General features: G+C 38.6%; 1 protein-coding gene across 1 annotated transcript; it reads right to left on the bottom strand.

The window, feature by feature from the left end:
* Nucleotides 1-6,602: 6,602 nt before the first annotated feature.
* LOC118808961 (mucin-1-like) lies at nt 6,603-10,720 on the bottom strand. The gene is made up of 2 exons (XM_036571840.1): nt 10,518-10,720; nt 6,603-7,065 (listed from the first exon to the last, which is right to left on the bottom strand). The coding sequence occupies exons 1-2, from the start codon at nt 10,718-10,720 to the stop codon at nt 6,603-6,605; spliced, it is 666 nt and encodes a 221-aa protein (XP_036427733.1).
* Between the last annotated feature and the right edge of the window lie 2,937 nt (nt 10,721-13,657).

The following is a 13,657-nucleotide window of genomic DNA, read 5'->3' as shown; positions in this document are numbered from 1 at the left end:
TTCTTAAAAGTGAGCACGGAGCTTGACTGTCTAATAAAAGGTGGAAGTGAGTTCCACAGTTTAGAGGCATAACAACTGAACGAGGCCTCTCCATGTTTTCTGTATTTTACAGAAGGTATTTGTAGAAGGCCAGTATCTGACATAGCCACTCCTGACAGTTATCATAAAGGTCACACTGATCACTGTAATATCATCATAACAGATACAAGCAGTGTTACAGCACACATGCAGTGTACTTTTAAAAATTAGATCAGCTTCAGCACAAAATATCCTTTGTTGTAACTAGTAACTAGTTTTCAGTCATTAAAACTGGATTAGCTTGATGCTCTGAAGAAATAAGAAAGTAAATGTGAGAGGTCAAAATTAATGAAGATTTAAAGCTGTTTAATTCTGTGAATCTGCTCTAGAACAATACCAGTATTTCCTGGGCTGTAATATCTGAAATCGCCAGTAGGGGGAGTAGGGAGCTGTAAGGGGAGCGACCGACCCTCTTCCTCTTTATTCATTAAATGCACGTTGTGAAGGGAGCTTGTGTTGGCGAACCTTCTGCTCGCACATCTTCATTTTAGGTGGGAGTACTGTTTGAAAGTTGTTTTAAGTTCAGTTATTTCTTCAATATAGTTTTATATTTGTTCTTAAAGCACGTTTGTCGAAAACACTGGAATTCTAAAGAGAAATTTGTTCATTTTTTAAACCAGTGTACGTATGCTAGCCAAGAGAATAGTTAAGGGTGCTTCTTCAGTCATCTTCTTCAGCCTATCAGGACGGACTTCCTCATTCAACATCACCAGAGTTTTAACGTGCACATCTGATTTTACTTTATACTCATTTAGTCTAGTATTTAAGCCTAGGCTGTAGCTTAGTTGCTTCGCAAAATATTACCACTGTGTTCCACTGCGCTTCTTGAGTGTTCTGGTCTATTAGTCTGTACTGACCTTACTATGTTTTTGACTTTGTTTTTGAATTCTGCTTTTTGCTTGGTTGCTAGTGATCTCTTGTCTGTTTCCTCTGTTGTTTCATGCTTGCAGATTCCCTTTTAACTTCAGGTATTGAGTTTGATTTTAATATGCAAGCATCTAATTGGTTTTCTTAGCCTGTAGTTCAGAACAACTGACAAAGGAATGCAGCTACCGTGAAGCTACAGTCATTCACTTGCTAGCTGAAATGTTAGCTAGATAATGTTAGCAAATGACAAACAGCTTGTGTGTGTATGTGTTTGTCTATTAACTAACTGTGTTTTGGTATTGATATGGACTTCAACTCAATAAATATTAATTACTCACTTTTTCAGATGAAACCTTACAAAGACAAGCTACTGTTTCCATCTGTTTGCACTTTCCTCCCACCACAGCTCTGTGCTGCATTTTTCAAAACTGGAGTGCTCTGAGCTGTAAAGTGGTTCAGTGTGGTGAGCAGCATGCTTCTAGGAGCTTGTACAAAAAAAACTGCATTTTCCTTTCATGAAACAGAGTATGGGGTACAAGCACTTTGTTTTATTTCTTAAAAGCAGTGATACATGATTCACAACTCTGTCCAGGATTGACAACCTAATAACCTATAACCTACCAGCTACAGCTGAGGTGGCACCCATGATGGGTGGGAACATGTGCCACTGCAGTCTCTGGACTTGCCACTGAATAGTGCTCCCTTGTGGAGTATCTTTAACCTGTGAACCGTGAGCGAGTTACAAGCCAGTTCCATGATGTGCTTTACACCTAAAAAGTGAAACCTGATTATAATAGTCAGGAGATGCTTTGCTTAAAATATATTTTTTACAATATTTAATGCTTATTTTACACTGTATGGGTTTGTACTGTGGACCTCTTTCAGCCTCTTTCAGAGGCAGCCCTGCTTTTAATCCAAGTGATCTCCCATCAAGTTTTAACTCCTTTTAACACTATTATGGAAAAATGTTGAAATATGTATTATGTACACTACATGCAATGTACTTTGATGAAATATGATAAAATAAGCAGCCACACTGTGTAGTCCCCACAGGCACCAGGATGGGGAACTAGTGTACTATGCAGACCCAGTCGTGTACACAAGTCACTGGGACTACAAGAAACAAGAAAGAAGAGAAACAAAAAGAAGAGGGCAATAAAATCACAGCCAACAATAGCAAATTCTCACAGCATAAATGACAACCTTACAAACAGAAAAGAGTGGAATAGTCAATAAAGAAAAATGTAAACAGATAAAGGCAACAAGAGAATAAAAATACTGACTGTCCTGGTCCCTTTAAAAAAATCAACAGCACAGTTATTACCAGTCATATAAAAAGCAACATACAGCTAACTCTAAGCAGAAATCAAACAAAGTGAATGAATGTACTTCCATGATGTGATTCAATTCACAGATTATGGTAGCAGATCCACACCCTCCATTTCCTCTGGACCAATTTACCTCTTGACCAGGTCATACCTGCGAGATGACCACTGAGGTACCTGTTTCCTATGGGTCTAGAACCTAAAATTCTAGATGAGTACATACTCCCCAGGCAGCAGGGGGGTCATCGTGGGTAATCCAGTTGTACCAGGCTTGATCCTAGGCCTGTCTCTGCTGGGTATGGGCCATGACTTGTCTATAGGCTGACATCAGTGTGATGCTGCAGCACCCATCCTTCTAAGGTGCCTTGCTGCTGGGGTGGCCTAATGTCAGTAAAAAGGTCCACTGGGAGCCTTGCATGCCTGCCAAACACAATAAAATTAGGAGTCAATCCAGGACTACAATGCACAGTACTACTACATACTTGTGCCAGCGTGGGGAGCACAACGAAGACAGTAAGGTTTGTATGAACCATTCCACTGCCCTGTGGGTGGTATGGGAATGTTCCAGCTCTTGACACATCCATACAGGTTACACAGTTGCTGCATGATAGCTCGAATGCCTGTCCTCTGTCAGTCAGAATCTCCTTGGGGCAAGCAAAAGTCTGAATAAAATAACTCAACAGGGATCTTGCCCTAGTATGGGTAGACTGTTCTGAAGTTGGCACTGTAACTGCATAATGAGAGAACATGTCAGTTATAACTAAAATATTTGGGTAGGTGTCAGCTGTCTGCTCAAGGGACAGATAATCAAATCCAACCGCCTTAAATGGGTACGTGAAATGAATTGACTGCAGTGTCAATTACCAGCTCTTACCTTCAGTTCAGCCTTGTTTACTTGCACACTCCACACAGTCCATGACCCAGGAGCCACAGTCCTCATTCATTCTTGGCCAGAAGAATCTGCACATCAGTATACTCTCCTACTTGCATGACCTGCATTCCAATGGTAGTCTCTGGGCTTGATTGTTGGGTACTGCAATCTAGTGTGCTTTTAACTCTGTGTCTGGATCTTGCATGTGCCGCATCAAAACGCCCCCTGGACGTTTGGGTTAAGCTGTTGCCTCCACTTGCCGGATATCAGGATCTGCGTGTTGCACCTACTTCCAGTGGTCAAGAGGAATCTCTTCTGTCTTGCAGAGACCAGTGCTTGCCTCAGATGGTGGCTGATCAACCAACATCCTCCCCAGACTGCTCAGCAGATCCACCTCGATACCCCTCAGAAGCCGTGAGATGGCATTGGTTTTTCTATTACACAGGCCTGCACGACACTTTATTGTACAGTGGTAATTGGCAAAATGCAAAATTGCCAACACATTGGTGGTCTCAAAGTTTGCAGAGGGGTTGTTACCAGTGAAAATTGTAATCCCTGCACCTCACAAATGATCTTTGAACTTCTCTGTGCCCACTTGAACCCCAGCAACTCCAACTTAAATAAGATATAATTTTTATTGTTATGGTCAGTAAGATGAAGGCTGCAGCTCAAATAGGCAATCCCAGGTCATCCACGCTGCCATCAATGCATATCAAGAAAGGAAGTCGACATAGCTAATAATTGGGATGTTGGCAAGGTCCTCTTTAGCCACAAGGTAATTTGACATACAATGTGGGGCCTGAAAAAGGCCTACTGGTGTGTTTCTGTCCATCAGACAGATTAAATTTTGGCCATGTCAAGCCCTGGAGTAGTCAATGCAGGGGTGTGGCAATCTTGGAGAACCTAGTGAAAAACTGTTGATAATAACCTGTAAAGCCAAGGAAGGCATGAACTTGGCTCAGCGTCTCTGAACGCTCTCTCCAAGCATCTCCTTTTCTGGCTCATTTGCCGCTCCATCTTGACTGACCACATGACCACTCAGGTAATGCACCTTCTTCTGGAACATGGGGCATTTCTGAGGCTGTAGCCTCAGCCTGTGTGCTTGGACTTGCTGGAACAACTGCTCCAGGTGCTACAGATGACTGTAAAAGAGGGTAGGTAAACAATGATATTGTCAAGATATAGTGATAATAACTAATTTTCCTGATTCCCTAGACACATCTGCATCAGTTGCTGGATTTGAACAGTGGCATTGCAGGGGGTATCCCCTCAAACTGATACAAGCTCAACAAGGTGACAAATGCAGTCTTTTCTGATCTTGAGAATCCACCTCTACTTGCCAGTACCCAGATGCTAGGTCCAAGATAGAGTACCACTCTGCTTACTTTAAGGACTAATGTTAAGCATTCTTATCTATTAAGGTGACAAATACCTGCCAATCAGCGTTGTGGGAAAGCATGATAGGGAAAAGATTAGTTTTACAAAGATGAATAGCAAGCCTATCTTGGCTCTTCCACTCCATTGGTCTAGGCACTCACAACTTTTTTTTCTGCATCATCCAGGTCTTTCACTAGTGCTCAGCAATCTGCCTGGGAACTGCTTGGTGGAATCCCAACCTCTGTACCACTCACTGTTGGCACTCTAACTTTGCCACATCCTGGAAGTCCAGGGCAGTTCTACAGGCAGGGTGTGCTGGCCAGCTGTAAAAGCTTTCTCCTATGTAGATCTTGATGCTGGTCCTGGCCCATTGCAAATTGTACCTGTACCTGTGAAATAAAGGACAGAAATAATAAAGCCCTTGTACCCTTGAAGCCCACTTGTGTTCCTAATGACCCCACTCATTGTTATATTTCTGAAAAACTATTCATTTTAATAATTGATAAGTTTATCAGCAACATAAATCCTTTTTTTATATTATTTTTTTTTCCATTTTTACCCGGTTTTCTCCCCAATTTAGTCGTATCCAATTCCATCCGCTAGTTAGGACTCCCCCAATCACACATGATGCTATCAACGCTAGGAGGGTGAAGGCTAACACAGGCTTCCTTCCTTCCTGTGAAGCGCCACCGCTTTTTGTTCGAGCTTCCGCTCACGCAACGTCATTGGACAGCTGAACGCGCTCAGAGGAAAGCCCCAACCGCCAGATCTGTTACGTCAGCTGACAGATACCTGCGCTGACTAGCATCGCGCTGAGTGAGTGATAGGGGGAGAAAGGCAGCCATCCCACCACCCAGAGAGAGCGAGGCCAATTGTGCTCTCCCGGACTCCCGGCTACGGATGGCTGTCGCATCAACAGGGATCGAACTCGCGATCTCCTGATGATGGATAAGCCAACGCTTAGACGGTTGCGCCACTCGGGGGCCGTATAGATCCTTTTTTAAGACAGACCGATAACAAACATTTGAACTGCCAATCAACTGCCAACAGTGATGAACAAAGTGAATGAAAAATTACCACAGCAAAAAAAAAGTGCCTCATCAAGTTGTATCTACTGTAATGGAATATGTTACTGAATACATTTAGGACAGTGTATTCAGTGTTCAGCCATCACTACTGTTGTAGTAGTATTCTGCCCAACTGTATCTATCTATGCATAGGGAAACAATGCACTCTCACCTGAAGCTCCGAACTGTAACAGCCACAAGTGAGGAAAGCGACAGTGCACCCAAAACAGAAGAGATAATGACCACAGCCAAGAGATAATCTATAAAGAGAGAAAGCGTTTATATATAGATTTGAGATATCTTTTCAGAAAGAAATTGTTATAGGCATAAGGCAGCAGCAACACTCATATTGTATAACCTTTAGGCCTATTTGGGACTTATCTTTGGACAAGTTATTGTTTAAGCCAGTCAGCTTACAGGTAACAGATTCTGCCAATAATATTCAAGTACATGTTTTTACTGAAGAGTCCCTGTAAAACTGCAAAATAAATGGTGTTTAAGGTATACAAGGAGCTCCTATAAGAAGCAGTTAACCCAGTTTAGGAAACACAATATCACTGCAAGCTTGATGTTACATTGGAATCATTTTAATATCTTTAATTGCAGATTTTATGCCTTAGTGACATTGATGAAATAAAAAAAAAAACCCTTCATCAACAAGAGTTTTGGTCAGTAATTTTGATGACGAGACTGAATGTCCGCTAACTAATTAGCTGTATCGATGTCTATTCCCTGCACTGTTTATGATAATCAATTACAACCGAGTTAGTATCAGTATTCAAGCATTCTTTTCAGAGCAGCAAAGGATCACACTGAAAGGACTGGCTTTATTTTGCTTTCTTGGTGATTTTTGTTTTCTGTAAATTAGCTCTTCTTTTCCTTATTTTACTGGTAAGATAAGTTCTAAGACTTATAAATAATGATGCTTATTGGCAGCATTTTCGCATATACCAATGAAGAGGTGCGACTTTGTCTAGTCTCTTTGGACTTGACGAATCCATTACTTTAGGTCTTGGTTCATGGTATCACATTTTTCCCATTTTTACTTTTAAAGTACTTAGGACCTGTAGCATTAGGGCCTGGCACTGTGCTTGTGTCAGGAGACCTCGTGCTCATGTCAGGCAGGGTCATGCTAGGAGAACTTATGCTCGTGTCAGAAGGGCTTGTGCTCGTCTCAGGATACGTTGTGATAGAAGAGCTTGTGCTCATGTTAGAAGGGCTTGTGCTTGTGTCAAGAATGGTCATGCTAGGAGAGCTTGTGCTCGTTTCAAGAGGGCTCATGCTTGTGTCAAGAGGAGTTGTGCCTGTGTCAAGAGGGGTCGTGTTAGGAGAGCTTGTGCTTGTGTCAAGAAGGCTTGTGCTTGTGTCAGGAGATCTTGTGCTTGGAGAGCTCCTGTCAGGTGAGCTTGTGCTTGTGTCAGGAGGGCTCGTGCTTGTGGCAGGAGGGCCCTCTTTTGAGGCTCCACTGCTACCTGGAGAGCTACCAACACCACAAAAAAGGAAACATTATTTCACTTACAAAACATCCATGTTTTGCAGATAAAACAATGCAGGGCAGCATTAATGCCCAATAACTGGTACAGGCTCTATCAGGATACTGCAAAATTAAAAATAAATGGTTTCACATAGCACAGTAGGCCTGGGTGATATCTAAAAATAATGAGTACTTTATTTTTTTATGTTAAAAATCACAATTATTGATTGTCACCCCACCCGTTCTCTCTACCCCCGCAAAGACACACACACACACACACACACACACACACACACACACACACTATCTGCTGCAGCTTAGACCTGCTTTTTATTCTATTTCAGGAGGGCTTGTGCTCATGTTAGAAGGACTTGTGAGCCTGTGTTTGTGTTCATGTCATGGGGAGTCATGATAGCAGAGCTTGTGCTTGTGTAAGGAGGGGTCATGCTAGGAGAGCTCATGCTTGTGTTAGGAGCTCAAGCCCTTGAGAAGAGGGCTTGTGCTCATATCAGGAACTAAAACTAGTGGTCTTATTTGGACTCGGTCTTGTCTCAGTCTCGGGGTAAAGTGGATTAGTAAATTGTTGTCGAGGCTAGTCGAGTGCAATGCCTCCATTTGAGGTAATTTGAAACTGAGTTATTATTGAAAACCAACAAAATCAGAATAAATAAAAATAACAGCTCTTTCTCTGCGTCAGGGGTTCCCAACCCTTCTTTTTCTGACTCACCTAACGAGAAAGCTGATTTGTTAGCTGCCGAGTGCTGGAAGTCAGGCAGAGGAGAGAAAAGCTCTGGCTCAAGTCGACAGGTTTAGATACATATTTGTTATTTTTACTTTCACGTTTTCAGTTCTCATGCACGTGAAGCTCAGCGCATCATATTCACTGCTGTATTTCCTTTGCATCGGTTCTGCTTGCCCTGAAAATATAAATATAACTAGCTTACATTTTGCCAGAACAAGTAATTAGCTTGATATAAATATAATGTTTTATTGATGCAAATAATCAACAATATTTGTCACATTTAAAAGCAAGTTTGGTTAAATGTTTGTATGGTAATTCATTTTTGCATTTAAAAATTTGCAGTACCGCCATGGTCCACAGGGGGACTGTAGCCCACAGGTTGAAAACCATTGTTGTATGTGTTTAAATAAAATCCGTAGTTTAAGGATCTAACTGATCCTTTTCAGGATGGCCTCACTGAGTATTATTTGATTGTTGATGTTCATTGGTTCCAAATGAATATAATGGATGTAGTTTATGTTCATTTGACTTTAGGTGGTGATACTGAATAAGTTTTAGAGAAGAAAGGAACAGAGAACAACCTCACAACAGCTTCCATTTACAATGCACAGTTTGACTATGACCGAGAACCAGAGCAATGTCCACATGCTTTACGTATAAAAAAATTAGGTGTTTTCCATCGTAATAATTGAGACATCCTGAAATTCAGGATTAGATGACTGTGGAAAACTATGAAACATTACATCATTTTACAACTCATCTGAATCAGGACACTTCCTCAGATCCTAAAGAAGGGAAAATTTGGCAGAACATTTACCATAGCCTGACGGCTTATTAAAGCCCTATGATAATCCTTTATTTTAACAGTAAAAGTGAATAAAACATTTTGGGTCCTGTCAATCCTTTTTCATGACAAGGTAATTATTGCCTCTGAAGCATTATCTTGGGTTACTTATCAATCATTGATGCTATCCGATTACTTCACTCTATCGCCTAGGCCTAATGCACAATATCTAGAGGTACACTGTTTATTGGAAAACTAGGGCTTGGAAATGCTGTAATAAAGCAGCTTTCTCTAAAAGAAAAATGTATATATTTATATATTTTTGTATATTAAATATGTGCCCTACCTCAACAGATCTTAAACTTTCACATCATTGGTCAAGTTTGGACATTCATCATCATTATCTAAGCCGCTTGTCCTCCTGGGTTGTGTTAAATGCATTTTGCAGGCAGTGTGCATAGCTGCCTTCAAGTCCATTTTTTATCAAAGCTAAAATTTTGACTTGTCAAATAATAACATCTGAGTAGCCCAGGTTCTCCAGAAATAACACGTATCTCATGTAAATGCAATTTATAACTGTAAATTATAAATCATACGGCATACTGCAATTGACAGCACCTGTGATGTACTTTATTGGTTTGTATTCGTTTGGGCTTAAAGGCAAGTGCTTGTTTTAAATGGGAATGGAAATACAGCATGATCGTTCTATTAACTAGTTATCGTCACTAGATTTGCAAGTTTTGCCTGTACCTAATTAGCGTGTGCGCGCGTACGTCAATACTACAGAAACCAATGTGGATATGTGAGAAAATGCAACTACAGTCTGACCATACAAATCAGATGTGGTCACTTGTAAACTTGAAAACAGAACAGTCTAAAAGGTCAGATTGATAAATCAATGTGATGATCAGTTATTAACCCCTTAAATCCCAGGATTATTACATACTAAGGCTTATTATTCAGCAGTGGTAGACGAAGTACACAAATCATGTACTTGAGCTAAAGTAGAGATACCCAAGGTAAAATATTACTCCAGTAAAAGTAGAGGTCCTCCCTTTAGACCTCTACTTGAGTAAAAAAAGTACAAACGTATTTGCTTTCAAATGTACTTAAGTATCGAAAGTAAAAGTACTAAAACGTGAATTATGACTTTAATGTCCTATTACCATTTTTGTAACAAGACTCTTGCTTCATTAACTCATTTTAGTTGAAAATACTCTAGTGTCACTCTTGGTAAACCAAATCTTTTAATAGAATGTCATTAATTAGTCTGACGCTGCATGTCTATTAAAATTATCATAAGCACAAAACACTGAAGGCAAACAATTTCCATTAGGTAGAACCAAGTGGCTGTGAAAACAATTTTTGCAAACAAGCAAAGTTTCAGTTTAAGACTTATTTGCAACTTAGTTACAAGTTTAATAAAAACTTGCTTTAAACACAGGTTCACAAATGTGTTTTCCTTTATTATATTCCATCTGTCAGTTCATAAACATGAACTAGCAAAAACAAATTTACTATAAAATGAAACAGTGTTTGTATAAATTCAGAAAAAAGACACACGCCAGTCACAAGTGCATATGTGTACATATTTCTATATTGTGGTCTATTTACACAAAGTTAGGTTAGTTCAATCATTTATGTAGGAATAGGCACTCCCAAAATTTTACACTGCTACACTGACGATGAACCGTACGACAGCGTTTTATAGGGCCACTGTTAATAAAAATAAAAACAGTAGACTTCGAGAATAAAATCATAATATTTCGAGAAAAAGTCGTAGAATTGCGACATCAAAGTGGCATTAATACCAGGAAAGGTCGCAATATTGTGGCCAAAGGCTTTGCAAAGGGAAGGCAGCACCTCCTCGTGTTAAATGAGGGGCGTTGAGAAGTTTGTGGAGTTATACTTTCATATCGATTATCGGCTGACCTGTGGCAGCATCGGCTAAGACTCGTCATCGGCCAGCTTGAATTGGGCCGAGTGTGGGTGACGCTCAGCAACCAAAGAGCTTGCAAAGGGGGCTCGGGCCGATTCCCGTTTGTACTGACGCGGCCCAGGTGTTCATTCATAGGCTCGGGCCAGTTGCGGGTTACACTCGGGAGTTGGCAAAAGGAGCTCGGGCCGATTCCCATATGTGATGATACGGCCCAATTGTGTATTTATAAACTCAAAAAAATGACTCTTTGAATTTGCTTAATTTTTTTCGTCAAAGCGTTGCACGCAATTAAACTATCTATTCAGAGATATAATTTGAGTTACACTTTACTCATTACCTATAAGCAATATCAACTTAACCATATTTTGCAGGATTTACTTCAAAAACTTCAGTAACTTTAACTAAAATGAATCATGTTCTTTCTACTTAAGCAAATTATCTAGATTGTTATAAACTTTAAAAAGTTAACTTTTTTTTAGTTAAAACAACTCAAATTTCATGCCTTTCTGATGACATTTACTCATTGCTTGTAAATTTTGTCAGCTTAAATATATTTTTGTAAAATTTAATTAATAAAAGTGTAATTTTAACTAAATATAATCATGTTAATGCTATTTCATTAAATTATGTCTTTTTAGTAAAACTACTAAATTCTGATGTATTTCCAAATAGTTACTCATTGTTTATTATGTACAACAGCTTAATTATATCACAGAACATTTATTAATGTACAATTTTAAATGTTACTTTTCACCAATTAAACTTCACTTACACTTATTAAATGTTCCATCTATCTAAACACATGGTCAAGACAATGACTATCATGACAATAAAAAAATTACAGTGACTTTAATGTACATCAAATGCACATGCATATTAGGATCAACTAAAATACACATTTGCTTTACCACTATAGAAAAACACTGAATATTAAGTAATAAAACAAGACTGTAGACAAAAAGCAGAGTAGTAAAAAAAAGACTAAATACTTCTCTAAAAGTGCACAGGTATCAATACATTATTGCTTGTCTTGCAGGCAACACAAGCTAAAATGCAACTTTACATACAACAATAAGCTTCAAACAGAACACTGCAATTATAAACACATTCACCTAAATGTGTGCGCCTTTAATCACAATTAATTAAGTCTTAAGTAATGGCCCAGAATTTGTGAAACAATGAAGTAACATTCAGTAATTATGTAATGATAACACCAACCTTAAGTGCAACTTTACAACAGCAGACATTTAAAATAGAACAGCACAATAACACAGTATTAATGTTATATGACTTTATACAATATCCAATTGTCATCACTGATCAAAATAATGCCCCAGAACTTTGTATAGCTTTAGCAAAAAAAGACTCTAAAATTTAACTGCATGCTGTTTTAAGCCAAATTGTTCTTAAACATGACCAGGATCTTGACATGCTGTATAGAAAATCATTGAAATGTCATTGAATTTTAAGAGATGTTGACAAATACAGCCATTCTTGTTTCATGTGACTTAAACGTTGCTCAAAAGCCCATTGCTTTTCAATCAAAGCAGAAGCTAGTGTGAAAAGTTCCATATATTTCCAGAATGGACAGCCAACTTTGACTATCCCAAGATTTTGTTCTCCAAGCCAAGAATTTTAGGGGAGAGCTTTGCACCATCCTTTGGCCTGAGGAATGTACAAATTCATAGCAGCATTTCCGCCCATTGTGGTGAGCCATATTCAGTGCATAGATTACTCCAAGCATTACTGCAGTCTGGTGCAACTGATTTGATGTTTCCTACAATAACGTTTCCATCAGCGTCAACATCTTCATATTCTCCAAGAGCTCCACCCTCTTCTGATGACATAAATGCCCATTTCAGTGCTGTGCTGGTCTCTCAATATGTCTTCACCATGAATATCCTACTAATTAAATCTTGTTATTAATACTAAACTCCATTGTACTCTTGGTCTATAAAGAGTAAGTTCAGTTTATTTCTCATTTGAGATCTTCTAAATACTTCTAGGTACCTCAGACAGTTTTTTTAATATCAAATACTTATTTTATGATGAATCTAAATAAAATCAGCCCCCATCTCCACAAAACTCCATTCAATGGTAAAATACACATTACAAAATGGATATTTCTAGTTCACCTTTCTCACACTAGCACCTACAATCTATGGTTGGTCCTAACTTACTAACACACCAACGCTGCGTTTCGATTTGGATTTACTACACAGATTGAGAGGGGGCTGATTTTATTAAGCAAATGTTATAAGCAATTGATATAAGAACTGAGGTGCCTGGAAAACACACACAGTATTTAAAAGAGCACAAATATGAAATAAGATGAATTTACCTTAGTTAGAAATTAGAACTGAATTAGAATGATGGTGATGTGCTTAGGTCACATACTGACTTACCATGTACTCCTTGATAAGAAATCCATCATCATCATTCAGGTGCGGACAAAGAGCTTTTATGATGGCTTCTCTTTTTAGGTGGACATCCTTCGCACATATTGATTGCACTTGTTAGAATATACCTTCAACTGTTTAAAAAAAATGGTACATTAACTTGACAAGCATACAAGGAACAGATAAAAGACACATATGAACATCAAAATCCCAATCATCTTAGAGACTGAAAAATGATTACTAATTTGACCAATTAAACAAATAAATAAAAAGTAGCTTTACAAAACAAATAGCCTCATAGTTAAATATCAAATCTGGATCATAACAATGCACTTAGAACATGCTAGAGAATCCTTTAAAACATGGCACTCAACAACCTTGCTAAGCCTTAACCTATAAACAAAGAGGGCATTTAAACAAAATTAAATGAAAGACCATGTTAACATTTTATCTTAAACATAAGCTTTACTTTAATGTTTTATCGCTTTACCTTAATGTTTTATCTCACCATATGGAAAGACATAACAGTGCATTATTTTGGCTGAAATGTAATAGTCTTACAAAAATATATATTATTTTACTCATATTTAGCTATTTGTTTTAATCCTGTGAGCATTATTTTAGTTTGAAACCAACTATGATATTTAAGTCACATCAAGGTTATTTTAATCAATATGGCTATCAGGATTCCCTGTCTAGGGTTTGTGCATTATTGAGCATCATAATCGATGTAT

The sequence above is a fragment of the Colossoma macropomum genome, unplaced genomic scaffold, assembly GCF_904425465.1.
Source record: "Colossoma macropomum unplaced genomic scaffold, Colossoma_macropomum, whole genome shotgun sequence".
In the NCBI taxonomy this organism is placed as follows: Eukaryota; Metazoa; Chordata; class Actinopteri; order Characiformes; family Serrasalmidae; genus Colossoma; species Colossoma macropomum.
Note: the sequence above shows the minus strand (reverse complement) of the source record. Positions and strands in the feature narration are given on the sequence as shown.